The following is a 25,375-nucleotide window of genomic DNA, read 5'->3' as shown; positions in this document are numbered from 1 at the left end:
CGTCCACGGCGACCTTCTTGCTGGGTGTGTCCACGCCATTCGACTGTCTCTTTCGCTTCTTGTTCTCCTTTTCCGCCATGTTCATTTCCTCGTGTCTTCCGAGTTCCGTCTCTTTCAGTATTGTCGTTGTCGCAAAGGTCGAGATCACATGTAAAAAAGTTTGAAGCTCGATTGGGGAAGTGCGTAGCGTGGTCCGCTAAACTTTTGAGCGGCCCGCCGAATCCATGGAAAGAGCACGTCACATTGAACCGCGAGCTCTCCACTCAAAAACATGGCAGTAACGTGCGTGCGACCTCGACGGAGAACGCTCCTAGTTTCCCATCACAATGGCAAGAAATCCTGCTCGATGGTGGCGTTGAATGATTCAGTTCCTCCTCAAACTTGACATAAGTGTTCTCCATTCCTCATTGCATCCGACCTGCCCGCGGGCCTCATCACCACGTCTCCCCCTACCACTTCCTCTGGTAGAGATCGCAGTACACCAAGAAAGCTCGAAGTCCGGCCAGGGACCCATCCAAATCGAGTCGATATCATCCGCGAGACATCACGTTCTCCCGCTCGTGCTCCATCACCCACCATGGCGGACCAGCTCAAGAATGCGTCTTCAGGCGTGCAAGATCAGGCAAAGAGCGCTACGAAGGGAACACCGATCAGCGGCGTGCAAGAGAAGATTCAGAGCGGTACAAATGGGCTCCTGAGTTCCATCAACTCCATGGCATCGACTGTGGCAGCCAAAGGACAAGCTCTGGTCGATCGAATCTTCCCTCCGGAGAAGCGAGCGGCCTTCCTCGCCCAGCTGCAATCTTTCATGCTGGCCAACCCCAAGCTCTCCGTAGGGATCTCCTACCATGACTCGAGATCGCTCTGCAAATGGCTGACCATGCTCTCTGTATCAGGCATTCCTCGGCATGAACCTTCTTCTTACAGGCGTTCCTCTCGGCTTGTTCGTCCTATTCAGCGTATCAGTCTTCATCTTTGCTCTCGTCGTTGCCTTGATTCTCGCTTTGCTTGGCGCGGTGCTCTTCACATTATTTTGTGTTGGCGTGGCGCTCCTCATCGTGCTACCTACCATCATGTTCACGACATTTGCTGCGACATTCCTGTTCCTGTGGGGCCTAGGAGGCTACTACATCCTCCGATGGGCGAATGGCGACTCTCGTGGCAGTGAGAATGGACAAGCCAGCGAAGGCAATGCCATTGGCGACAAGCTCAATTCTCTGACGGGTGGGAGATTGACTGGATTCATGGAGGACGCGAGAGGCCAGAATGCGAAGAAGGGTATCGAGGGATACAATGATCGCTTTACGAAGCCTGCTGGTGACAAAGGCGATAACTCGACAGCAACGACAACAGGCTCTAACGCGAAATCCGGAGCCAATCAACACGTGGGTGCCATTGCAACGAAACCGAGGCAAGCTACTTCGGGAGGTCAAGCTAACGTCGAGGGTGCAGTGAACACGACCAAAGGCGGGTTGAGCAGTCTGAGTGGGTTGAAGTTGGGATGAATTGAAGCGACTGCATCCGTAGCTGCTGTCATCCCATAATAACATCGAGGGGCGCGAGGACGGTGAGATCGAGGCTGGTCGCCATAGAAGAGCCAGATGGAATGACTACAGGTTGGAGTTGTAACAGCGTGTTTTGGTTGCAAAGGGTTCCTAGCCTGGGTAGACAGCGAACAGCGAGGACAATTGATGTCGAATTCAAGCAAGGCTCCAAGCACATACTATCGAATGTATGAACAGAATGTCTTCGGCATATCAAATGAGAGGCCACAAGGCTCGCAACCTCTCTCCTGGGCGGCAAGAAATGCGTGTATATTGTAGTACGACACCACATGTTGCATCACAGCGCGTTTCGTCGCCCAAAGTGACCATCGCATATTGTCTACAACCTCAACATCAAACATGCGACAACGAGTCACTTACCTTCTTCCGGCAGGAACTGGCGTCGATCCAGCTGACATAGAGCTTGCTGATGATGCCCTCATCTACGCAAAGTCAAGCGACGCCGCCGAAGAGAGACGTATCACAATTGGGCTTTCGGACCTCCCACAAGAAGTAGGGTTCGGAACACACAAATAACACGTCTAAGTACTGATTACATTGCAGCTCCAACTGTTCTTAGATGACTTTCATGAGCTTCATATCCGCCTTGTCTCATCACAAAACTACAACGTCAGCTCACCGGCAGTATCAAGACTGCCCTCTGGACTTCATATCTTCTTCACTCCCCGGACATCTGGAGCCGAGTAGGTGGCCTTGATGTATCTTCCTTCTACAAGTGTTGAGTCCTGATGTACTCCAGGTCGAAGCTATGCTCTTACCTGAAACTCTTGCTCCAAGGCGACGCCAAATGTGACGCCTCCCTGAACTCCTTTACCAAGCCTTCAATTCTATCAGAGCGATTTGCGAGTGCATCGACCTACCAGTTCTACCATGCGTCCAGCGATATATCTCAGATATCGACCGAGTTGGCGAAGAAGCTCTGTCCGGTCGCAGCATCTGTAAAGACCATGCAGCCATTGTGTGAAGGGCTCCACAGAACAAAGAGTGCAGCATACGTTGACTACGACTTTGATGCGATCAGCCACGCCTTGAATGTCGTCGTCATGTGGGAACAGTCTACAACTAACCTTGCGAGTGTTGATGGACAGACAGGGCTTCGGAAGATTACCGCCGAAGATCGTCTCGAGGTTGGCGTTCTGGCTCTAGAAAAGGCTGATGAGCCCGAGGAGATCTCGCTCGGAGGATATCTCACGGTTGTGGGCGAAGATGATCATCCAAGTGAGTAACTCAAAGCTGATCTCAGACATCACACTGACTTTTCTGAGGCGCGACATTATTCTCCTTCCCCGCGAGACATCATCCTCTTCCCTCAGGCGACGATACCACTTTCTCCGCCAAATTCCAGCAGCCCACAGGACTACATCCGAAACTCGAAATTACTTTCTCATCGCGCGAGCTCAGTCCGCCAAAGGACAGTTGTGCTCTCCACGCGTATTGGACACTTCCGTCATACCTCTTCATCGATCGATACCAGCTTTCAGACTCTTTGTTTCTTGACTCGCAGAATCTGGTATCTCTGCGGAGTCTTGATGGTGAACAAGATCTCGAGGCACCAGACTGGGTCATCAGGCGCTGGGGCTCGTCCGCTTTGCTGGAACTGGCCCATACTAAAGTGACTGATACTGCTCCATCTAAGAATGACTGGATCGTGACAGTCCCAACACATCTACGCTACATCAACTCCACCTCCACCGGATTGAATGGGTCGCAAGTACACGTCCCCTGGCCTGTCATTTTCTGGGCCTGCGAGGCTGAAGAAGGTCTCAAGATGGCTACCAATCCATTCGACAGAGTCAATTTGGGATACGACGGGCTGTTTGGGCCCAAGACGATGTTCTACCATATACCGCCTGCGGGCAAGGACCTTGTGGAGAGGCTCACGGTCCCGGCTTTGAACGCGGATCAGACTGGGTGGGTACCTTTTGGTACTGCAGTCGCTGTTCTGCTGGGCTTTGGGTGGGTGATGCTGCAGCTGCTGTGGTCTAAAGCGCCGGCACAGGTTACAGCTGCTGCACGTAAGAAGACGGAATGAAATGTTCTGGATCAGGAGAGAGTTGAGCACCGGCGACTGGGGCATTCGACATCGACTTGAGCCATCCAGCGACGAAGCATCATATGCGACAGAGTGGAGTCCTTCCAGGCGAATTCCCACTTACCATCCACCGTCGCCTTCGGCCACTTCTCGCATGCGTGATGTGCAGTTCATAGCGAAAGGCAGGCCTGATTGTGGTCGGACGACTCTGGGTTACGTCTGTTCTCCTGCTCAGACTACACACTCAACGTAATGATCGAATCGACCAATGAGAGCCGTCAGAAGGCATGCCCAACTTCGTTGATTGTCTCTAATCTGTGGCTGTTCATGGGTTCACAGGAATGCCGTAAGGCAAAGAGCAGACGGGAATCTCAACGCTTACGACATGAGCACCTCTGCGACTTCTTTCTGTGTCCACAACGGGTACGGGTAGCTTTCGTGCGTGCGCTTGTGCGCAGTCGCGCAGAACTTCAACACAAGATTTCGTACATGTGGGTCTCCCAACAAGAACATGTTTCGGCGGGAACTCCCCATGGGCTCATTGAAGTCTCTTCGACGATACCGCGTGAAGACAGGCAGTTGACCAAGGAAAACGAGCTCGCAGGGAGCTCTTGGGGAGGACCGCTCGCGGGTTTCTGCATTCAAGAGACTCGACCATTCATCGACCAATTCGCCGAGCGATTTGCATTTACAGCCCGATGCCCAAGAAGTCTTCTGGAGCCTGAGTCGGTCATTGAGAGTACCGCTAGGACCGAGACAGTGATACTTGAACAGTAAAGCGAAGTCCGAGCGAAACTCATGACACAATGGCACAAATTCGTCTCGAAGAGAAGTGGTGGGAAGGTGGTCGAGGCTCCAGCGTACTGGGTCAATTCCCGCTCTGGCATAATCGCCGGGTTCGACAGCTGCAAAGCGAGCTGGATCATTGTTGGGTTGGATGGAAGCAACGTCAAGCAGGAGGTCCAGAAGGGGGACTTGGTAATTCACCCTGATATGCTCAGTTTCTGTACGTTCGACTAGACCCAGGAGCCCGAAAACTTTGTCGCGAGGATCGTGACACAGCCGCTCACTGTATCTGGAAATGGCGTGCCCAAAGTCCGGCGTATAGCCTTGGGTGTTCCAAGTGTCTGCGTCGACGACGAAGTTGTATCCTCTCAGAAGTTGATTGCCGTTCACGATTGCAATGCCTGCTAAATCGATCCTCTCTCTCAAAGTCTTCCATGCCACAGAGTCGTCGCCCACAAAGACCGTAAGTCGGCCTTTCGGGGCCAGCATACATTCTTGAGTGACCCAAAGTCTGTCAATGTACGGTCTATCGGCGAGTTTTGCCATCGCACGCTGGTATTGCCATTTGTACTCGGCATTGGTGGATGAGGCCGAAAAGAGATCTTGGTCCTCGCCGGTCTCTCCCAAGGAGACAGCCACGCTATCCGCTTGCGAATAGATGAATCCCATGAGCCTGACTTGGTTTGCCTTCTCAGAGTCGCTAGTCTGGTCGATGCAAATGGAATCGATCCAGTATGGCACGTTCGTGTCGGCACAACGCATTTGGCGGAGAGCATACCAGCAATTCCAGCGGACGGTACGCCGAACGCCATTGATGATGATATCTTTAGTGGAAGCTTCAGCGCCCCAAGTGTAACTGCCATGGTTCAGTCTGGAGCTGCTATTCTGAGACCCCGCGACTTACGAAATGGCAGTGTATGTTCTTCGAGCGTCCGACAGTTTGTAGACCATAAGTTCACAACGTATCGTTTCGTCCAAGCAGTCCTGTTGAGCGCTCTGTATGTGCAATAATCTGATCTGGCCGCTAGAGTCATCGAAGGGAACGCCCGCATACAGGTTGTCTTGTTCTGGAGCCATTTCTCATCAGCCGTTCAGCGCGACGATCTTGTGCGAACAGTGTCTGCTCAATTTCGAGGTTCAAGACGCTGCTCAGTCGTTAGACAGCTCAAAGAGCAGTCAGGCGCTTATGTGTGGTCGTGGGTACGCGAGCTGCTGACATAGACCTTGGAATACAGTCTCTCGTTACCTCTGCTCTCCTGCTCAAACTGCACACACCAAGTCACTGAGGTGCATGTCACGCCGTGCATTTCGAGCGGCACCACGGACGTGGGTCACGGAGGAGGAACAAAGGAAGTGGAAGAAGTGAGGTCCTCGCGGAGAGCATTCTCGTCTCAGCCTGAGGCACCACTCGCTCCGACCTCGTTCCTTCCAAACCTTTGTCCAAATCACAATCGCTTTATCAACCAGTTCACTCTTCAAAACTCATCTCGAATGACACTCTCATGCACAGCATGAGAGATACAGCATCTCCAAGAGGATGCCTCAATTCACGTGCTCGCGCGTCAGAATCGCCTCCATGCCCCAGCCACGACGTTATTCACATGCGCGCCAGCCACCGAAGCGCGCTGGACTCGAGGCAACAGCGGCTTCGCCCCATACCGACCTTCGCTTGTGCGTTTAGTTCGTGAATAATGCTTGCAAACACAATGGCATTGCCGTCATAGCATTCATGGGTAATGTGCAGCTTTTCGTTCATGGCTATATTCCTCTCACACATACTGCCTTTCTCTCCCCAGAGTCCTCCGCTCTCTCCGCTCTCTCCTTCAGATCGAGAACACCAGCGTGAACGACCATGTCTCCCTTTCACAGAACAGCGCCCTCTCCGGAGTCTCTCATGAGCCGAAGCGATTCGAAGAACCCTGCGTCGACATGCCAAGGACTCACATCCGCTGGCCGACCGTGTCGCCGAGCGCTGGCCTTGTCGATGAACAACAGGCGTTCGAATGCAGGAGTTGTTGCGGTGGGAGAAGAAGCGGCGGAGTTTTACTGCTGGCAACACAAAGATCAAGCTACGAATAACGCTGTGCATGCAGTGAAGCCTGGGCAAGGAAGACCGGGAAGACACGATACGGAGATATTTGAGCTCAAGGGGAAGAGCAGCATTGACACGTTGGTTCAGCGGCTCGGGATCACGGCGTTGACGGACGAGGAGGACAGTGGTGGGAAGAAGAGGCCAAAGAGCAAGAAAACTGGTGGCCTCGGAAAAGTGGATGGTCGCACGCAGACAATGGACTATGCTGTGCAGCAGCAGCCAGCACCATACGGCGAGAAATATGGACTGGGTCAAGCCTCCAAAACGAGACCGCAAAAAAAGAAACAAGGCTTCTGGGCTTCTCTCTGTTGTGGAGCCGCGGACAGCGACCAAATTGAGATCGTTCGGCGCCGAAAACGACTCGAACAGGCGAGCCATGCTCCAAAACCTGCAGCAAAACCTACGAATTACGAGTCACCTCGTCCGAGCGTCCAATCGCAACAGCAGAAACACTCTTCCAACCCGCAGACAGACCGACTACTCTCTCTTCTCCCGCCACATCTCAGCCCGCAAACTACTGCCGCCCTACTCGCGGAGCTGCTGAAGCCTATCAGTGCCGCAGACGAGGAAGGCTACATCTACATCTTCTGGCTGACTCCCAAGGACGCCGCCGCACCCGACACTTCAACTGCCAAATCCTTGCTCGCTCCACCCAAAGACCAACGGCGCCGTGTGAGCGCTGTCATGTCAGAATATGGTGGAGAGTCTGCTCGAGGTGGCGCCGGTCAGCGCAATCAAGACAAAACGATTATGCTCAAGATTGGTCGCGCCAACAACGTCAGCCGCCGGATGAAGGAGTGGCAAAAGCAATGTGGCTACGCCCTGAATCTGGTTCGATGGTATCCCTACATGCCATCGTCGAATTCTTCCTCTCCGTCTCCATCTCCAAGAACCAGTGCTACTCCTGGCGAGTCGTCTCCTGCTCCCGAGGACATCGGAAGGGACGTCAAGAAAGTCAAGTTCGTGAAGCGCGTGGAGCGCTTAGTGCACCTGGAACTCAACGAACAACGGGTCATGAAGGAGTGCGAAGCCTGTGGGAGGACGCACCAAGAATGGTTCCGGGTCGATGCTAGCCAGGAGGGTGTCAGGAGAGTCGACGAGTGCGTACGGAGATGGGTCAAGTGGGCGGAGAGTCAGGCGAATTAGGCCCAACGCCATATGTTGAACCGGCTCGATTGTGGCATTGTTGCATGTCAGCGAGGCGTAACTGGTATATTGGACAACGGCATTGTTTCGGTCGATTGGTGAGCTCGTAGCCATGTTTGCTGGACAAAGAACCGTGTGGGACATCAATGAGTCCTGATGCCTCACGAACATGCGGGAGCCCGCAGAAATACAGTAGCTAATGCATGTTCCAGGACTGCACATATGAAATGACAATCACCTTGCCACATTTCGCTTGCTCGTGGTGAGACACTTCGCGATGGGCGTTCGATCAAAAAGGCGTCAACGGTCTCTGGTCATGTTCTTCTTCCACAATTCATTCTCATCCAGCTTCCAAGTCGATCTCATCATTACAGGAACTACTACAAACGATGGCCAATCTAACTGCTTCGGCCACCCCTAGCACGACGAACATGGCCACCGTGCTCACCAATCCATCGAGAGTCAACTCTACCAGCACGTTCTCCACCACTCTCACCAACATTATCCAAGTCTTCAAGGCTACCTGGTCCGTCACAGCCACACTTCTCCGCCTGACGGGCACCTGGTTGTTGCTCAGCATCGGCCTCGACCTCGCCTTAGTCGTATTGCGCATCTTCGCCAACTGCGCCGCTGCCATCGAGATCTTCACATTCAACATCCTCGCCGTCATGTGGTACCGCAGCCACGTCTTCCTGGTCGGTTTCTTCTTCATCCTCGCAACCACAGAATTCCTCCTGAGCATTCACATGAAAGGCTACGTTCACGCTCAGCGCCCACTTTACTGGAAACTGGCCGAGACCCCTGTTCCTGGACTCGACGCCGTGGTTCTGTTCACTTACATCACGGCCGTGAACTGCGTCTGGCAATTCGAGTACGGTGATCTTCTTCAATGTAACGCAGAAGCTGTATTGTGTCTTGTGGAGCTGGAACTTGCGGGCTTCATTGCTGTCTCAATTTACACATCGATCTGTGGTCCCATCCAGTTATCATCACCGGCTCAAGCAAATGAAAGCGGCAGCGATCAAAATACTTGCCCACTGGACTTTGTTCTCGCGGCAATGGAATCTTCGACCCCTGGCGCTTTCTCTCGGCCTGCTACTTCCTGCCGCTACCTGCCATCTCCGGCCGCAGCTCACGACGAAGACACTGAGCCTCGTGGAAGGACCATGCTGCGTCGCAGCGATTCAAATATCGAGTCCAGCCGGTCGCCACACGAGAAGAAGGCAAAGGAGAAAGCCGCAGCGGCGGCGTGGAGGAGGAATGAGTGAGCTAGCGAGCCGCAGACGCAGACTTCGAGACGGGTAGGGCTTTGATATTGGGCGAATGTGACGAAGTGATGTTCCAAGATTCGAGGATAGACCTGTTGGTCTGCGTGGCCACATGGCTGCATGATTAAGTTTTGTTCTTGGAAAGCCGAAGCTGCATGCGTGGACCTACGAGGAGAAGGGCGACACTGGGAGATCTGCAATTTCCTGCTATCAGATTGATTCTGGCGCTTACGGGGTACTGTCCGTCCACAATGCATTTCGAATGAAATCCATTTCTATCACGTCTGTGCCGCCAGCTGCTCTCTCAGCTCTCCAATAAATTCAGCAACATGTCCAGCCACGATCTTCGTATGCTTTGTCTCCATCGAGAACGGATGCGGTATATCGCTCTGATCGATCATCATCTTTGCTCGCGAGTGTGTATTCTTGTCCGAAGTCTGAGCCCGCGATGCGATGAGCGAGTCTCGAGAGTCGTTGTTCACCCAATAGTCGTCATTGCCCCAGTAGAAGAAGAGCCTCGTTCTTGGAGCGTCGTGTGTCTCTGTTGTGGAGGTGTCTGCTCCGTCAGAATCGTACTCATGCGGGAGCAGACCCCAGAGGTTGGCTGGATGCCATTTATCTTCTTTTATTTCGTGCATTTCTTGGTTTGCCATGTATCTAGAGCGGTCAATGTCAGCTTGGTAGAAATACAGGCGAGGGTATGAGACGTACATGATCTGTCGCACACTATGCTGACTCCTGATCATCGCTTCTGTGACGGCGACGCCTTCGGTCCCGGGATTGAGCAGTCGCGGCCAGTTGATCCATGAAGTCGGTATTGAGGCAACACATCTAGCAACGAATTGCAGGAAGCCTGGCATGAACGGGAGACCAAGAAGCCACTGTAGCGACGTCAGAAGAGCGATAAGAATTGAAACTGGTCTATACTCACACTGAGACTTCTCCCTTTACTGCTCTTAGCAATGTCAACAACAGTCGGGAAAAGACACACGCCACCAACGATTCTATACAGTGCCTGCTGATCGCGCTGCCTCTGCCACCAAGTAATCACTTCAAGCAGCATATACGACCCGACTGAGTGACCCATCAGTACAACATCGATCGGACCGCCTGATTCCGCGAGCTCTTCTGCTTTCTCCTGTAATCGTCGCTGCACGCTCTCAATCTCTTCTTGCAATGAGAAAGGCGGAGCATGTGCGGTTTTCCGCTTTGTTGATGGATGAATCTCAAAGCCATCGTGACTGGCCCCGTACAGAATCACGTTCTTGGCTTGCCCGTCCGCTTGGAGTTGATGCTGAATTTCTTCGAGGAATGCCCGGTAGTACTCGATCAAGCCAGGATTCCCGCAGACGAAGAAGATCAAAAGGGGTTTAGCAGGGTCATTGCTGCCTCGCTCTAGTGGTGAAGGGTGGAGAGTGATCTCATCTTGCAGTTCCTGCATGGCTCTTTGTAAATCAGGTGGAAGTCTGGTATGGCGTAGCCATCGGCCCAGTGAAAAATTAAAAGGACCAGAAAATGCCGAACGAATTTGGCTACGAGAGCGATGCCATGCAGTAAGCGCAGAAAAGAATAGCGCGAAGCCGCCTACTGTCGTGCAGACAATCCGGCGTATGGCTTTGGACCGCCTCTTCGTTGTTTAGGCGATGGAGTTCAAGAAGTGAAGTGAAGTGAATACGCTTGTAAGCTAGCGCCAAACCTAGTAGATTTGAAGGCCGCTTGAATCAAATATTGATGGCGCGATTTGACATCGTCTGCATCCACCTCACGTTCACGCCCATGATGATGCATCTTGATGCCGTGACTACGACACCGGCACCACTGTGATGACTGATCCTGTGCAGTGACATCTGCCCGGCAAGTGACCGGGACACACGGCCCTCGACTCAGGACTTCTCCTTTCTCATCCAATCCGGGCTTAAGAGCCTCTTACGACAATGAAGATAGTCCTCACCGGCAGCACGGGCTTCATCGGCAGCGAGATCCTCAAACAATGCATCGCCCACACCTTCATCTCCCACATCTACGTCCTCACCCGCCGTCCGCTCGACAATCGCTTCTCCCACAAAAAGGTCACCCAGCTCCTGCACGAGGAGTTCGAGACCTATAGCCCCGAGCTCCTCGATCGACTCCGTGAAGAAGGCGTAGAAGCCTGTATATGGTCGCTAGGAGGTAGCGTGCAGCAGTTCAAGGACCTCGATGAAGCAAGAAGAGTTGGTGTGAATTATCCTGTTGCTGCAGCGGAGGCTTTCGCGGGACATTTGGCTACGGCGTTGGAGCCGCATACCGGGTTTCCGGAGAAGAGTCCTGCCGCTGGGGAGAAGAGGTTTCCGTTCCGGTTTGTTTTTATATCGGGCTGGGGAGCGGAGGTTGATCAATTTCGAAGACTGTGGATGTATGCCGACAGTCGAAAGATCAAGGGTGCTGCCGAGAAGGGGTTGTTTGAAACTGTACAAAGCGCGGGAGAGGTGGAAGGTCATAAGTGCTTTGAAGTGATAGCGTTGCGGCCTGGGAGAGTGCTGGCTGGCAGTGCGGACAACATGGGCACGGTAATTTCAGAGGCAATCATGCCTTGCATTTCGGTCGATCGGCTGGCTAGAACCGCGATAAAAACTGCTTTTGATGGAGGCAAAGGCCAGACAATATTGGAAAACAAGGACTGTCTGGGTGAAGGTAAAGCACTTGAGAACAAAAACAATTCGCCGTTGAGACCTTCGCTGACGTGTCCGAAGACTGGGCCATGGTGAACAGTATCACCTGACGAAGGACCTCTTGTATATTACAGCCCCATGCTCCCTTTGCTGACCGCCGCCAAAAGCTTGCGCTTCTCCAAGTATGCATTGACGATACAAGTAAGAAGCAAGACCGCCGGAAATCAAGTACAAACTTGGCCAACCATCACTTCGAGGGGATGTAGTCGTCGGCATCGTCCTCCGGAACCGGGTTGCCGAAGTAGTCGAACTGGCCGAATGGGCGTGCGGCGCTCTGCTTCGAGCGAGCGATGCTGTCGATGGGACGGAACATGTCTTGGCCGAACTGATCGTCGGCGAGGCTGGCGGGAGTATGCTCCTCAGCGATCTTGCTTGGCGAGGGAGCGTTCGAGATGGCCGAGTCTGCCTTGTCCGCTCCAAAGTCGACGGTACGGGAGATGACTGAATCTGCCTTTTCGGCCCCGAAGTCGACGGTGCGAGAGGTGGCACGCGCCGAGGTGAGGAAGTCGTCCTGTTCACTCGCCGAAACTTCCTCCCCACTGGCGTTGGCATCTTCGTCCTCGCTGAAGTCTTCCTCCTTGTACGACTTGCGTGTTGCACTGCGGCGTGGTGTGGCGCGCTTCTTTGCTGGGCTCGCCTGGTCGTCGGTGGCCTCGTCCTCGGAGCTCTCCTCGTTCTTTATCTCTGCGCGGGCTCGCTTCGGGCGCGGTTTGGCGGTACTGACCTTGCCATGCGGAGTCGCTGCGGCGACGACGGATCCAGTCGATGGGAGCTTTGTTGTGGTGGAACTCGCGTTTGCTGTGGCATCACCACTGGACTTGGCCGCGCGCTTCAGCTTGGCTACGTGCTCACTGAAGGCTTTCATTGTCGGCTGAAATGTCTCGGTTGCTGCGCATTATTATTAGCGAGGGCAGGTTCGCATGGGTTCGGGAGAACTCACGATACTTCTTCGCCCATGCCGCTGGCAGCTTGGAAAAATCCACCTTCACCTCTTGGATGAGAAGGAGCAGGAGATTCTGATCCCGAGCTGCGGTCCAGGTCTTAGCGGAGCCAGTGGCGTTCGTGCTGGCCTTCACGTTGCGCTTCAACTTGGCAACATGCTCGCTGAGGGCCTTGGATGTAGGTTGAAAGGTCTCGGTCGCTGTGCGCACATGTCAGCAGGAGCAGGTCCAGAAGAATCGAAGGTAGCTCACGATATTTTTCTTGCCACTTCTGCGGCAGGGTGGAGAAGTCGATCTTGATTTCTTGAATCAGGAGCAAGAGCAGGTTCTGGTCCCTGGCTGGGGTCCATACTTTGGCCATGATGTGCTCTGCTTGTGAATTAAGAAGAATCAGCGGCGGTATGACTTGAAGCGGGAGTGAACCAGAAGAGGAGGCGGAGGTGGAGAAGAGGTGGAGTAGGGTTGAGCTGGCCTAGGGTGGCTGCATATCAGAGAAGACTTACGAAGCTTGTGGGATTGACGTTGATGTGTGTGGGTGGGAATGGGTGTGGAAGGGAGGAAGTGTGCTGCCGACGTTGAAGTGTGTGCGGAAATGTGGGAGAGTGTGCGAAGAAGAGTGCGGAAGAGTTTGTGGCGAGGCTTTGGTTGCCGAGAAGTGAAGATCTGATTCAGCTGCCGCCTGAGACCTGCAGCACAATTCACTTCATTCGCTTATCTAGGAGCTCACTCTACTGGTCGCGTGGCAACGACTTCATATGGCAACCGATTGGGATCCGGGTTTCACCAGCGATTGCAGTCATTTGGAGCCCCGACAGGTCATTTTTCCGATCTACCAAGTCCATCACGTCAACTTGCCCTGGTCATCAGAAATTACAGGTGGCTCAACGCTACAAACGGGACATGGGAACGGGGAAAGGACAGGATACACCTCGCGGATTGATCAGTGTCGTCCGCGCAGCCTAGACGACGTACCTGCATGCACTTTAGCCCACGCGAGAAGATCGCGAGGATACGTGTTGTTCCTGTGCAACATAAGAGTGGATCCGATCGACGACCTGTCACTTTTTGAACGATGCTAGAAGGGTTGCGCGTTGAGTGCTTGCAGAATCGTATGCGCGCACTGCAATATCCTTGTGCGCTTCCGCATCTCCATCTCTCGTGATTGGCTTGACCGGGAATACCAAAGTGAGTATGGATTCACTTGCATGCCGCTTTGACCATTCTGAAGGGCTGTCGTGTGTTTGATCACTTTTCGCCGCACTTCACTCTGGCTTGTGTCACTCTCTCAAGGCAGCAGAGCAGCAACGCGAGCTCACACTTGCAAACGGCGCACCACGGACAGCTCACAAAAGACCCTTCGGACTCCCACTTCAACACCAACCACACTTTTCCCATCACCAACCACACTACACACATCCGCATCACACAACGTCCCAACACCCTCTCCATCTCACCTCACACACACCCGACCATCAACATCATGGCCAAGGGTACCGTAGACTGGAACAGCGCCGAAGCCTGGGAGCGTGCGGTGGCGTGTCTGATCGCGACCGGAGCCAAGGTATGCTGCATCCTCTCTCTCTTTGGACCGCTGACCATGCTAACCATGTCGAAGATCGACTATCGTGCCGCCGCCTTGCATTTCGGCTGCACATACGACACACTCGAGAACCGTTTCCGCAAGACCAAGAAGCTGGCCCTCGAGCTTAAGGGCGAGGTCGAGCGAGGCGAACGTGATGCTACTGCAGGAGGACGCAAGTCTGCGCCCGCCACTCCGCGCAAGCCAAAGACTCCCAAGAAGGATGCTCTGACTAGTATGTGACCTCCAGACTCATGCGCTGTCTGCTGTTGAGCTGACTCTCTTCGTTACAGCCGTCACCCAAGGTCGAGTCGCCAAGAGCAGCACTCCAAAGTCCAACAAGAAGGCCGGCGTCAAGCAGGAAATGATGGAGGAGGAGGATGCCGCCATGGCGAGCTTCGACCATACCCTCACTGGCGACGCCTTGCCCCACGACACCAATTACGAGTTCAACTTCGACACCGGCATGGACCACCAGGCCAACGGCTTCGACGACTTGCTTTGAGACTTGTGCTTTGAGACTTGCTTTGAGACTTGCTTTGAGACATGGGAGAAAATCACAACTTCGTGTTGCGAAGACAAATGGGTGTTTTGGAGCAAATGGCGGGACGATGCCTGCGTCAAAAGCGATGTACTTTGCTTCGAGAGATTGTGCTTCGTCAGACTTTGCGTGCATGAATGAAATTTGGAACTGTTTGCAGTGTGCTTCTCGTGGACCGCTGTGAAACATCGTGAGGTCCTGTGGTTGCCGCCAAATCGTCCGAGGTTCTCACTTCGTGCAGTTCTTGCGCTTTTGCGACGTTGCGTGCCGGTCTTTCCTTGGATCAAACTTCTTTCCAGCGAGGCCAGAAGTCTGGATATCGGGCTCATTGCTGTTAGACATAGAGTTCGTTGGCTGGGTAGGTAGTTGAATAGTTCTAGATGGAGCGAGGTGAGGTGAGGACGTGAAGCGAGGAGTCAGGCCACGTGGCAAAGGGACTCCTCTCTCGATGCCAATGCAGCAACCTACTTCGTCCGGCCATCAACACGTTTTCTCTCTTCTCTCTTCAAGCCGCGGAGTTCCGATGATGGGAATGGTGAATCCTTCGGTATACCCCCGCGCCGTCATTCATTGGCCGAATGCCGATAAAGACATGCCACCATCCCCCTCCCGCGATGGATTCTAACAGTAACAAGACACCGAGCGCTCATCTAGGCAACTAGCATGGTAATCAAGCAAAGCTCTCCTTCTATTCATATCCTCTCACCCAGCATGCAAAGACTTCCTACCATGGCCAGAAAGAAAGCCCTCATAACCTCCCTCTGCGATCTGGAGATCCCCAATACGATAGCCTTCTCCCCAAATGCACAGCAAGTCTTGTACTCTACGAATCTCACCTGGATGCATCGACAGGGAAAGCTTCCGGTATCCACGCTTTGGCTCGCCGAGACTGGCAAAGCCAAGTCTGCCCGTCAGATTACCTCTGGCCTTAGCAAAGACCACATCCCTCGATGGAATCCAGACGGAAGGAGTATAGCTTTCGTTTCGGATCGAGCAAGGGCTGGCGAAAGATGGGCTATATACGCACTCAATATACGCCAGTCGGTCGTAGAAGGGGAGGCCTTCCCGTTGACCGACATCGAGAACGAACGCCCCATTTCGCAGTTTGAGTTTTCTTCCGATGGCACGACTATTGCCTATCTATCGGCCGACGAGAAGACAAAGGAGCAGAAAGACCGAGAGGAGGAAGGCGACGACGTCCAAGTCTGGGGCGAAGATCTGGCTTACGTCCGACTGCGTACAGTCAATGTCCAGACGAAGCAAGTCAGCCGCGCGGGTGTCGAGCATCAACGCCATGTGACCGGTTTCTCCTGGAGCCCGGATGGCAAAAGGATTGCATTTACTGACACGACTTCGCCGAACATTGAAGAGCCATACTTGAGAGGATCCAGAATTGCGGTGCTCACAGTCAAAGACCAGACAGTGAAGGACATCTGCACTATCCCTAACGCAGTGACCGACTTGACCTGGGCGGCCGATGGACAGCTATACTTCATCTCCGGGACACCGATCGACAAGGTCTGCGCAGGTGCGACTGTGTATGCAGTGTCACCAGACTCTGGCGTTGAGGGCGATGTTGAAGCCAACGACAAGCCATGGACGAGAGTTGCATTTGGATATGATGATACTGCGGTTGGGCTGCTGAATGTCGGCGGCAAAGTGCTGGTCAAGTCGCAGAAGGGAATGGAGGATCAACTCTGCCTCCTTTCGAACGAATCACTCCTTACGAACGTGGTTGTAATCTATTCGAAAGCAGAAGAATTGCAAGCATTCGGCGCGATCTTTCCCCCTGGTAACAACGAAATATTGCTTGCGACGGCCAGCTCGAGCGTCAATCAACCTGTCGAAGTCTACTCGACCACTACTTCATCAGGACACTCGATTCAGCTCTCCTCACATGGAGCAGCCTTCCAAGGTCAGACGTTCGGCTCCAGCGAGTTCATCTCGTGCAGGTCAGCGGACGACGAGGTGGATCTCGACGGCGTCTTCCTCAGGCCTGATCCGGCGCCGGCGGGCTTTGAGGGCCATGCGCCAACGCTTGTCCTGATACACGGCGGTCCAACATCCCGCAATACGAACGCCTTCAACACTCTCTACTATTTCTGGACGCCCTACCTCCTGCGACTTGGATACTCAATCCTGCTCCCGAACTATCGTGGTAGCACGGGTCGAGGCGAAGCCTTCGCGGGCTGGAGCCTCCGCGGCGTAGGCAAAGTGGACTACGAAGATGTCATCGCACTCACAGACCACGCCATCAAGTCCGGCTATTCAGATCCCTCTCGTCTCGTCGTCGGTGGTTTGAGCCAAGGTGGCTTCCTCAGCTATCTATGCAGCACTCGCAACGGCTCGCTACAGCCGTGGAAATTCCGCGCTTCCATCCCGCTGGCAGGGATCACGGAAACAGACACCATGGCATTGACCTCAGACTTGGGCGCATCTTTGGAGACGGAACTAAATGGTGGAAACGCAGTCTGGAACTGTCAGAAAGACGACACTCGCAATCGGCAAGCCTCAGCCTTGTGGGAGGTGCAGGCCGCCGTCGATCGCAGCACGAAGACAGGAGCAATGGTCATCCCTCCGATACTGATTCTGCACGGCGAGAAAGATGAGCGCTGTCCCATTACGCAGGCTTGGGGAATGAGGAGGGCGCTGGAAGCTCACGGCTTGGAGCATCAATTCGTAACGTACCCGCGGCAAGCACACATCTTCAGTGAGCGCAAGTTCTGGATTGATCTTGCGCTGAGAATTGGTGACTGGACGGAGAAGTATATCGGGCCTGGTGTATCGGTCGATGGTCAGACTTGATGAGGTACTTGCACGGCTGTCTGGGATGTCCTGCTGGGTTAGATGTACGCCCTTGAAGGCGACCTGACGGGTTACTAGTACGCCCAATGGGACGTCTCGATATCTTACCGGCACGGTGTCCTGTACGGCTGCGTAGCCGCCCTGCCAAGTTATATGCACAGGTGCTGTCAAGTTATCTATACGCTGAGAAAAATGTCCTGGTATGGCACTTGGACACGTCCTGTTACTTTATATGTACGGCTACAAAGATGCCCTGCCAGGTCAACTTTACGGCTATCGAACCGTTCTGCTACGGTACTCGGACGTGTCCTGCTAAGTTATCTGTACGCTTAAGAAGCCGTCCGGCTATGGTACATGTACATGTCGTGCCATGGTACATGTACAGGTCCTGGTATAGTACTCGTAAGTGCCCTGCCAAGTTATCTAGCATGTCCTGCTGAGATATCTGCACGCTTAGGAAGCTGTCCTGCTATGGTACTTGCACACTTCCTGCTAACTTAGCTGTATACTTAGGAAACTGTCCAGCTAAGTCATCTGTCAATCTACATGCACGGCTATCAAAAGGTGTCTTGCCACTTACCCGCACGCCAACTATGGCTGATCGTCAATCGGACATGCACGTAGTCTTCTGAGTATGGAGACTTCGATTCAGGTATGCTCGCTAAATTAAGCCTGATCTCGGCTGTAGGGGGACGACCAAGTCCGCCATCCGCTGGAAATCGCACTATCAAGCCTTAAGATCCTCAATGATCTTCTCCGTCAAAGCCAGGATCTTCTCTTCTTGCAGCCGTCTGCCCGTCAGCTGCAAGCTGACCGGAAGTCCATGCGAGAGCACTGGATCATACTCTCGCTGTGTCTGGGCGTCCAGGTCGCTGTGCGTCTTCAGTCCTTCCGGCACCACGTCCTTCTCCTTGTCGACGTACACACCTGTCGGGAACGAGGAGGAACTGTAGTCTAGCACGTTAAAGACGGCCGTGTATCCTACGTGTCTGAACTCGCCATTCTTTGGGCTGGCGTAAGGAGTCACGGGACCTAGGATTGCATCCAGACCCTCGACCGCCGCCCATCGCTCAAGATACTGCTTGGCCAATGCAGTTCGCTGGGCTTGAATTTGCCACAGCTCATGCACGCCCAGCTCCGTGGCGTCCTTATACATCTTCAGCTCTGGACGCCATGGCTCTCCGCTGGCTTGCACGATCTTCTCAAGAGACTTTCCGCCGTCTGCGACGAAGAGCTTGCCCACGATTTGGTAGATCTCCAGGTGGCAGGTGTTGTCCCACTCCACAATCTCGTAACCTTTGGCCTTTAGTTTGGCCACAGTCTCCTCCAGAGCCCGCGATACGGGTGGGGTAGGCTGAATATAGCCATCGTCGCGGAAGACAGCAATCTTCGGCTTTGCTTTGAGTTCCACACTCCGCCATGGTATCTCAATGCAGTTGTGATCTCTTAGCCACGGCGCAGAATCAACGACATTCTTCGCATACAGGCGAACGTCTGCAATACTTCGGGCCATGCCTGAGTTGACGCTCGCGACCGCTTCTTGTCCAGCAAGAGCACTCCGCGCACCAGTCTGAGGAAATCGTCCGTGAGAAGGCTTGATGGTGAATATCCCGGTACAGGCTGATGGGATGCGGACGGAGCCGCCGATGTCTGTTCCCACCCCGAGCGGACTGCCTTTTAGACAAACAAGTGCGGATTCGCCTCCGCTCGAGCCTCCTGACGTGGTCTTGCGGTTCAGCGGATTCAATGTGCTTCGCGAAGCGTCAGCAAGAGTAGGCCAATGGTGTTGCTGTATTCACTCACCGTCCGTAAGTGTTGTTTACGCTTTCCGGAATCATCATCGCCGTGGGAACATTGGTCTTGACGTAGAATACTGCTCCGAGGTCTCTCAACGTTTTCACAATCGTGCTCTCGGTCTGCATTGGTTCCGTTGCCCAGCTACAGAAGCCGACAGATGATGGATAGCCAGGAACGTTGAAGTTGTCTTTGAGAGAGATCGGCAGCCCGTGAAGAGGTCCAGTGACCTTTCCGGTCCTCTTGAACTCAGCGTCGAGCTGCTTTGCTCGTTCGATGCCGTCGTCGAACATGATTACCGTCAAGCAATTTACCTGAAGGGACATTAGCATGAGGCTTAACATTTGGAGCATGAAATCGTACCAACTGATGGGCGATGGCAGCTCTCTTACAAAAAGCTCTGGTCACATCTTCGGACGTCCATTCGCCCTTGGCGACCTTTGCCACGATGTCCACCGCAAACGAGTCGGTGATGTCTAGATCTTGCTGCGACAAAATGCCCGACTGCGCTGGGAAGCCAGTCACATCAAGTACATCCTGTGAAGGCAATTCGTCCGATGGTATCTTCCATTCCGATGGAATATCATCCAGCACTTTTTGCTTGGCTTTGGCCGAGATTTCTTCCCACTGTTCTGGCATTCTGTAACGTTCTGTGCTCCGGTAGTCTCCAATTTGGAAGGTTGCTTGTACAGGTGTTCATTCAGTCAAGAAGCTGGTGCAGACCGCTTGAAGCAGGTCGACAGATCCACTGTTGGTGAGGGGTCCGCAGCAGCTTGGCCTATCGACTGTCCGAGATCGCCGAGTACCAACAACATGCAATGCGTTGATACACTTTTATATTCAGGTACCGGGACCCGACGATGCGACAGTGTAACCGGGTCGGTATACCATGAAGCGTGGCAGCACGATGAATTAGCTGCACAGCTCACCCTAAGGACGAATCTTGCCTGTACGTCATATTTGCAATGCACAGGCAGGTGGTGACTTACCGCTCACCTTCGCCGAAGACCATCATGATTGGCACGCCTGGTGATTGAACGTGAACACTCACTGAGATGCTCTGTATTCGTGGGCGTAGGCTTGCACGCTTGCCGAGAAACGTGCGCTTTGATCCATTGATTCATCTATGTCCCACTCGATCAATCGTCGTAATGCGCCAAACCCGGCGCGCGAACCTTCTTCGCAGCCTTCTTGTTCGCCTTGGAGTGCTTCTTACTCCTCATATCTGCCGGATCAATGTCCCTCTCCAACGCCGTCATGGTCTTCAGTTTTCGGCCGGTAAGCTGCTTGCCCTGCTCGCTGTACTTGTGGTGGAACGGCTGTGATAGCTTCCCGCCACTTTGACCAGGGGCAAAGAAGTTCTTGTCCAAAGTTGATCCCTTCTTGCCGAGGGGTTGTGGTGGTCCAGCAGCTTCTGACTCATCGTCCATGACGGAGAGATCGTCCGTGCCAGCCAAGGAGGTGAGGTCAGAAGTTGCGAGAAGGCGTGCTCTACGCTTCTCCGGCAGATGCGCGAGATCGTAGAGCTCACGATTGAACCATTTACCGTCGATCGGTGGCTCCTCCAGAGGTGGATGGCAGTAGAGTAGCTTGCCCTTGACGTAGTCTTTGAGGACTCCGCGCGCAGATCGACTCTCATCAGGCTGTCCGAGACCAGAAGTGAAGAAACCTCTTGCGCGAGCATGAGCACGCAACATCTCTTCGCCGGTGGGAATGCCCGTGCCACCTTCCTCGAGCGGTCGTGTGATGATCTTCATACCATAGACAGCCTCCAGGAAGTGCTTCGGTATCCGCGCCGCCACAAGGGCTGCCGGTCCGGTGTATTCGCGCAGTTGATCGATTGGTAACACGCCAGCACATACCAACTCGGCTTTGGTCGTGGCAAAGTTGGGGAAAACGAGACCGGGACAATCGCACAAGATTACGCGCTCCGAGAGATGGATGGTTTGGAAATGCTTGGTCTTTCCCGGTGTGGCAGACACTGACACTTTCTTCGCACCGAGCAGGGCGTTGATCGTGGACGACTTTCCAACGTTGGGGTATCCGACAAGTCCAATTTCCGTCTTTCGGTCCGGCTTGCTTGGATCGGCATTTCGGCGAGCTGCTGGCGCATGCTCCAGGAACAGTGCTTCCAGATCGTCTGTGGTGAGAATGCGAGTCGCCTCCTCGAGTGTCAGCGATTCCGGATTCGAGTCAGGCACAGCGCCCGTCTCCTCTTCCACGCTCTCGTCATCGGACCAGTCGCCCTCGTCTTCAACCTCGACCTCGACCTCTTCTTTCAATGCCATCTTCTTCGTTCCTTTAGCGAGCACTTTCTCGTCCGGATCGATCTCCTCCTCGACGTCGCTCTCACCAAGTTCACTCTCGTCCTCATCCTCCTCGTCCTCTTCGTCGTCCTCCCCGCTCTCTTCCTCGCTACTGCTGTACTTCTCCTTCTCCGCCTCCACCCTTGCCTCGTTCATCTCCTTCGCAAGCTCAGCCGAGAAGAATCTGAAAGCAATTTTCCTCTCTGTGAACCACTTCGCCCATGTCGTCCTCTGCTCCAGTGTCATCATATCCGCCTTGTTAATCAACAGCAAGTTCCTCTTCTTGCCACCGTCGACCTCCTTGACGTACTTCTCCAGATCCGCGCAGCGGTAGAGAAGCGGATTTCTTGCGTCCACAATCTGCACGACCAAATCTGATCGCTCGATGACTCGCCACAGCTGTCTCCAGACCTCCAAATTGCGTTCAAACGGTGTCATGAGCAGGTCCTCTACCTCTTGTAGCTCAGCCAGTCCTCGTCGCCACTGCAGTAGACTCTCCCTCTCCCGAATCTCCAGCTCTTGCGGCGTCGTATCCTCGTCCCACTGCGGTCTTCTTGGTACTGTCAACCGCGCCCGCTTTGCATTCTGCTTCCTGACCACACCTCTCTCCTCCTGTGCACTCAACAAGTACGGGTTCTTCTGATCGGTGTGTATGATCTTGACGTTGTTCATCTTCTCCGCCGTGAAGTCCGTTCCAGCCAACTCAGCAGTCGACAAGAATTCATCCAGCGCGCCCTGCTCCGTCACACTGCGCATCTTCACCCAAGCCGCCTCCTGCGCTGCGTTCGTGACATATTCGTTCCCGAGAGGATCCTTGCGCTTGATTGCGCCGGCTTGGTTTGCACGATGCATGTTGCTGTTCTTGCCGCGACCGAAGCGGTCGTTCATCAGGCTGTTTCCCAGCCCGACGGCGTTCTTGCTCTTTGCGAGTACCATGTTTGCGGTGGTACGAGATTTTGGTGGAGGGTGTTGTGTCGAAGAAAGAGAGGAACGTGAACAGAGAAAGATGGTTCATACGTCACGAAAGTTTCAGGGAAGAGCTTGGCGGGGCATTTCTCGGTCTCTTCAGTCTGGACTTTTTTTGCCGGAGTTCGAATGAGCACTGATTTGACTACCAACATAGCACCACGATTACAGCAAAGATGCCTCGACGCAAGGCCTTCGATAAGAAAACTGCGACCACGTTCGCTCTGGTGCATCGCGCCCAGAACGATCCTCTCATCCACGACGAAAATGCTCCCTCCATGGTCTTCGCAGAGAAGCAGACACGACGACCGAACGAAGACGACTACGCTGGCTCTTCGGCTGGATCTCAATACTCAGGCGCCTCATACAGAAGTCACAAAGTGAAGCAACGAGGCGACTTGGAAGACGAATTCGGATCAGCAGTCAGGCAGAACGAAGGCGAGGCGGCGCAACATGGTGTCTTCTACGATGACACACGATACGATTACATGCAGCATATGAAAGATCTGGGAACAGGGGAGGGTCCCGTCACGTGGGTGGAAGCGAATGCACCGACACAGAAGGGAAAGGGCAAGCAGAAGTTGGAGGATGTGTTGCGGGATATGGACTTGACTGAGACGAGGAGTGTGGGAATGAGCAGTACGACGTCGAGCGTGGCGAGGAGTCTGTTGCCGGAGGAGGTGCTACCGAGCGAGTTCGTGCAGCGGAGGTCATACCAAGATCAGCAAGATGTACCGGATGAGATCGCGGGTTTCCAGCCGGATATGGACCCCAGGCTGCGAGAGGTTTTGGAGGCGTTAGAGGACGAAGAGTACGTGGATGATGAAGAGGACATTTTCGCCGAGTTGACCAAAGATGGATACGAGGTGGAGAAGGATGAGTGGGATCTGTACGGCGAGCAGCAACTGTTCGAGGAGGACGACGCAGGGTGGGAAAGCGACGACACCATCAAAGCGCCAGGATCACCTCCGCCTTCAAATGTCTCATTAGCAGATCTCAATTTGCCAGAGGGAGAGGATGCGAAACCGCCAGAGGACGTGCAAGCACAGCCTCCTGCGGACCCTACAGCAGGTGCATGGTTGGAAGAGTTTGAGAAATTCAAGGCCGCCGACAAAGCCGGCCATGCCAAACCTGCGAAGCTAAACCCTCTGGCGCCCTCAACCCTGGAATCTTCTGTACTCTCTTCTCTCGCCAGTGGCCGTCGCAAGAAGCGCAAGGGAGCTAAGACCTCGACGACCAACTACTCCATGACCTCCTCCGCCCTAGCCAGAACCGGCCAGCTGACACTACTCGACGACCGCTTCGACAAGTTCGAGAACGCATACTCCATGGCCGAGTTCCCAGAGGAGGAAGAAGACGACTTTCTGGCTGACAACGCCTCGGCGATGTCGGGCATGACCGGTCTGTCCAAAGCATCCAAAGCCAGCAGATATAGCACAGCATCAGGCATGAGCGGCGTGAGTGGGGTTTCAAGCTACTCGCGAGCGACGGACTCCGAAGCACCGCAGCTGACGCGAAGCGACTTCGACGGTATTATGGACGACTTCCTGGGAAGCCATAGCAAGACTGGCAAGCTTGGTCGGAGAGTCAAGCGTGGTGGGCCACAGTCCGGAATGGAGCAGCTGGATGAGATTCGATCGCAGCTTGGTCCGGCGAGGATGAAGACTGGCGCGAAGAGCGCTGCAGCCAAGTAGTCCGTGGCCTGCCAGATCGTCCATCTCGTGCTCTTTAGCGTTATGTTCATGCCATTATAGATACCCATGCCTCACATAGAGCGGATAAATCAGCTTTATCAAGAATTGAAAATCCTCGAGTAAAGCAACTCATGCCTTCCCATCCAAAGATCCATCGTCGGCACGGTGACCACCGCATCTTCTGCTTTCGATTCCGCTCGACTTTGGCTCGCAACGCACGCATTAATACACTCCTGCAACGCCGCGCTCGCGAGTGTAGCCTGGCTTTGATAAGGTCCCATAACACTCGCTCGCACACCAGCTGACAGCACCGCTTTTGCATGGTTAAGGAGGAAGAGGTAGCTCGTCTCGTGAGCTGAGAGGCCTAAAGCTGAGCACACGCCGCCAAACAGTGGTGGGAAATGAGCTTGGAGGTGCATCCCAAAGGCATCGACTGCGTTGCTTTTCAGCTGGGTCGCGAAAGTCGAGACAGCAATGGAGGCTTCCGAGTTGACGTTCGCGGAGGCCGAGAGGGCGCGTTCCCAGACGGCGATGAGTGCTCTGCCTTGGGTTATGCTTGCTCTCCGGGCGACTGTACAGGGCGTGCTGGCGTCGAAGTCATTGTCCAATTCCGGGAGTTGGGATGGGTGATGGTAGGCTGTGAGGACGTAGGGGAGGGAGGTGCTGGCTACGTTTGAGATTGACTGTGCTAGAAATCTGTCGAATGCGGTGAGTTTAGCTTGAGGGTTTGAATGGAGAGATGTGTGGTTGTTGTGGGCGAGGAAGGATTCTAGACCGGAGGAGAAGGCGAAGGAGCCGAGAGGCAGCGCGGAGTCGGACAGCAGGAGGAGGGCGTGGAGAGAAGGTGCTGTTGTCACAGCCATTGCTGTTGTGGTCCTTCTCGGAGCCTGAATTGCTGTCGTACGATGTGCTGTCGACGGCTTGCTTTGGAGCTTCGAGGTTGGACTTCCTTCAGATTGCTTGGCGCTCTGTCAACATTGATCAGGACAGCGTTGTATTTCTTGAGGTGTACGACATACATAACGAGAGCAGCGCTTCACGATGACGAGTACAGTCGCATGACGTGACAAAGGTAAGCATTATTCGGTATCTGCAGAATCATCGAGCAGCAATAGCAGCAGACCCAACTCAACAAGTGGAGAAAAAGCCTCG

The 25,375-nt window shown here is 53.9% G+C and overlaps 13 protein-coding genes across 13 annotated transcripts; 8 read left to right on the top strand and 5 right to left on the bottom strand.

Moving 5' to 3' along the window:
* Positions 1-311: 311 nt before the first annotated feature.
* On the top strand, positions 312-1,505 carry MYCGRDRAFT_110438 (uncharacterized protein; the record flags this gene model as incomplete). The annotated part of the gene is made up of 2 exons (XM_003850354.1): positions 312-832; positions 897-1,505. The coding sequence occupies 2 exons, from the start codon at positions 578-580 to the stop codon at positions 1,503-1,505; spliced, it is 864 nt and encodes a 287-aa protein (XP_003850402.1).
* Positions 1,506-1,904: 399 nt separating this feature from the next.
* Positions 1,905-3,597, top strand: MYCGRDRAFT_74707 (uncharacterized protein; the record flags this gene model as incomplete). The annotated part of the gene is made up of 4 exons (XM_003850355.1): positions 1,905-2,057; positions 2,109-2,248; positions 2,305-2,783; positions 2,831-3,597. 4 exons carry the CDS (start codon positions 1,905-1,907, stop codon positions 3,595-3,597), a joined length of 1,539 nt encoding a protein of 512 aa, XP_003850403.1.
* Positions 3,598-3,975: 378 nt separating this feature from the next.
* Positions 3,976-5,581, bottom strand: MYCGRDRAFT_110436 (uncharacterized protein; the record flags this gene model as incomplete). The annotated part of the gene is made up of 2 exons (XM_003849973.1): positions 3,976-5,239; positions 5,288-5,581. The coding sequence occupies 2 exons, from the start codon at positions 5,458-5,460 to the stop codon at positions 3,976-3,978; spliced, it is 1,437 nt and encodes a 478-aa protein (XP_003850021.1).
* A 654-nt stretch (positions 5,582-6,235) lies between these two features.
* MYCGRDRAFT_45731 (uncharacterized protein) lies at positions 6,236-7,621 on the top strand (the record flags this gene model as incomplete). Its single annotated transcript, XM_003850356.1, has 2 exons — positions 6,236-6,817; positions 6,920-7,621. The coding sequence occupies 2 exons, from the start codon at positions 6,236-6,238 to the stop codon at positions 7,619-7,621; spliced, it is 1,284 nt and encodes a 427-aa protein (XP_003850404.1).
* Positions 7,622-8,052: 431 nt separating this feature from the next.
* MYCGRDRAFT_95136 (uncharacterized protein) lies at positions 8,053-8,889 on the top strand (the record flags this gene model as incomplete). The annotated part of the gene is made up of 1 exon (XM_003850357.1): positions 8,053-8,889. One exon carries the CDS (start codon positions 8,053-8,055, stop codon positions 8,887-8,889), a length of 837 nt encoding a protein of 278 aa, XP_003850405.1.
* A 1,817-nt stretch (positions 8,890-10,706) lies between these two features.
* MYCGRDRAFT_61546 (uncharacterized protein) lies at positions 10,707-11,306 on the top strand (the record flags this gene model as incomplete). The annotated part of the gene is made up of 1 exon (XM_003850358.1): positions 10,707-11,306. A coding segment is annotated over one exon (483 nt), but the record flags the coding sequence as incomplete, so codon positions are not given.
* A 478-nt stretch (positions 11,307-11,784) lies between these two features.
* Positions 11,785-12,899, bottom strand: MYCGRDRAFT_95134 (uncharacterized protein; the record flags this gene model as incomplete). Its single annotated transcript, XM_003849972.1, has 3 exons — positions 11,785-12,485; positions 12,538-12,738; positions 12,791-12,899. The coding sequence occupies 3 exons, from the start codon at positions 12,897-12,899 to the stop codon at positions 11,785-11,787; spliced, it is 1,011 nt and encodes a 336-aa protein (XP_003850020.1).
* Positions 12,900-14,018: 1,119 nt separating this feature from the next.
* Positions 14,019-14,622, top strand: MYCGRDRAFT_95133 (uncharacterized protein; the record flags this gene model as incomplete). Its single annotated transcript, XM_003850359.1, has 3 exons — positions 14,019-14,099; positions 14,154-14,352; positions 14,411-14,622. 3 exons carry the CDS (start codon positions 14,019-14,021, stop codon positions 14,620-14,622), a joined length of 492 nt encoding a protein of 163 aa, XP_003850407.1.
* Positions 14,623-15,387: 765 nt separating this feature from the next.
* On the top strand, positions 15,388-18,087 carry MYCGRDRAFT_110435 (uncharacterized protein; the record flags this gene model as incomplete). The annotated part of the gene is made up of 4 exons (XM_003850360.1): positions 15,388-16,916; positions 16,992-17,452; positions 17,849-17,865; positions 17,989-18,087. 4 exons carry the CDS (start codon positions 15,388-15,390, stop codon positions 18,085-18,087), a joined length of 2,106 nt encoding a protein of 701 aa, XP_003850408.1.
* Positions 18,088-18,190: 103 nt separating this feature from the next.
* On the bottom strand, positions 18,191-19,896 carry MYCGRDRAFT_100958 (uncharacterized protein; the record flags this gene model as incomplete). The annotated part of the gene is made up of 3 exons (XM_003849971.1): positions 18,191-19,214; positions 19,267-19,571; positions 19,621-19,896. The coding sequence occupies 3 exons, from the start codon at positions 19,894-19,896 to the stop codon at positions 18,191-18,193; spliced, it is 1,605 nt and encodes a 534-aa protein (XP_003850019.1).
* A 500-nt stretch (positions 19,897-20,396) lies between these two features.
* Positions 20,397-22,503, bottom strand: MYCGRDRAFT_74700 (uncharacterized protein; the record flags this gene model as incomplete). The annotated part of the gene is made up of 2 exons (XM_003849970.1): positions 20,397-21,470; positions 21,600-22,503. 2 exons carry the CDS (start codon positions 22,497-22,499, stop codon positions 20,397-20,399), a joined length of 1,974 nt encoding a protein of 657 aa, XP_003850018.1.
* A 202-nt stretch (positions 22,504-22,705) lies between these two features.
* Positions 22,706-24,223, top strand: MYCGRDRAFT_74695 (uncharacterized protein; the record flags this gene model as incomplete). The annotated part of the gene is made up of 2 exons (XM_003850361.1): positions 22,706-23,930; positions 24,030-24,223. The coding sequence occupies 2 exons, from the start codon at positions 22,706-22,708 to the stop codon at positions 24,221-24,223; spliced, it is 1,419 nt and encodes a 472-aa protein (XP_003850409.1).
* A 98-nt stretch (positions 24,224-24,321) lies between these two features.
* On the bottom strand, positions 24,322-25,108 carry UreF (UreF urease accessory protein; the record flags this gene model as incomplete). Its single annotated transcript, XM_003849969.1, has 1 exon — positions 24,322-25,108. One exon carries the CDS (start codon positions 25,084-25,086, stop codon positions 24,322-24,324), a length of 765 nt encoding a protein of 254 aa, XP_003850017.1.
* Positions 25,109-25,375: the final 267 nt, after the last annotated feature.

This window comes from Zymoseptoria tritici, chromosome 8 (genome assembly GCF_000219625.1).
Source record: "Zymoseptoria tritici IPO323 chromosome 8, whole genome shotgun sequence".
NCBI classification, from domain to species: domain Eukaryota; kingdom Fungi; phylum Ascomycota; class Dothideomycetes; order Mycosphaerellales; family Mycosphaerellaceae; genus Zymoseptoria; species Zymoseptoria tritici.
This window is presented reverse-complemented; position numbering and strand designations above follow the sequence as displayed.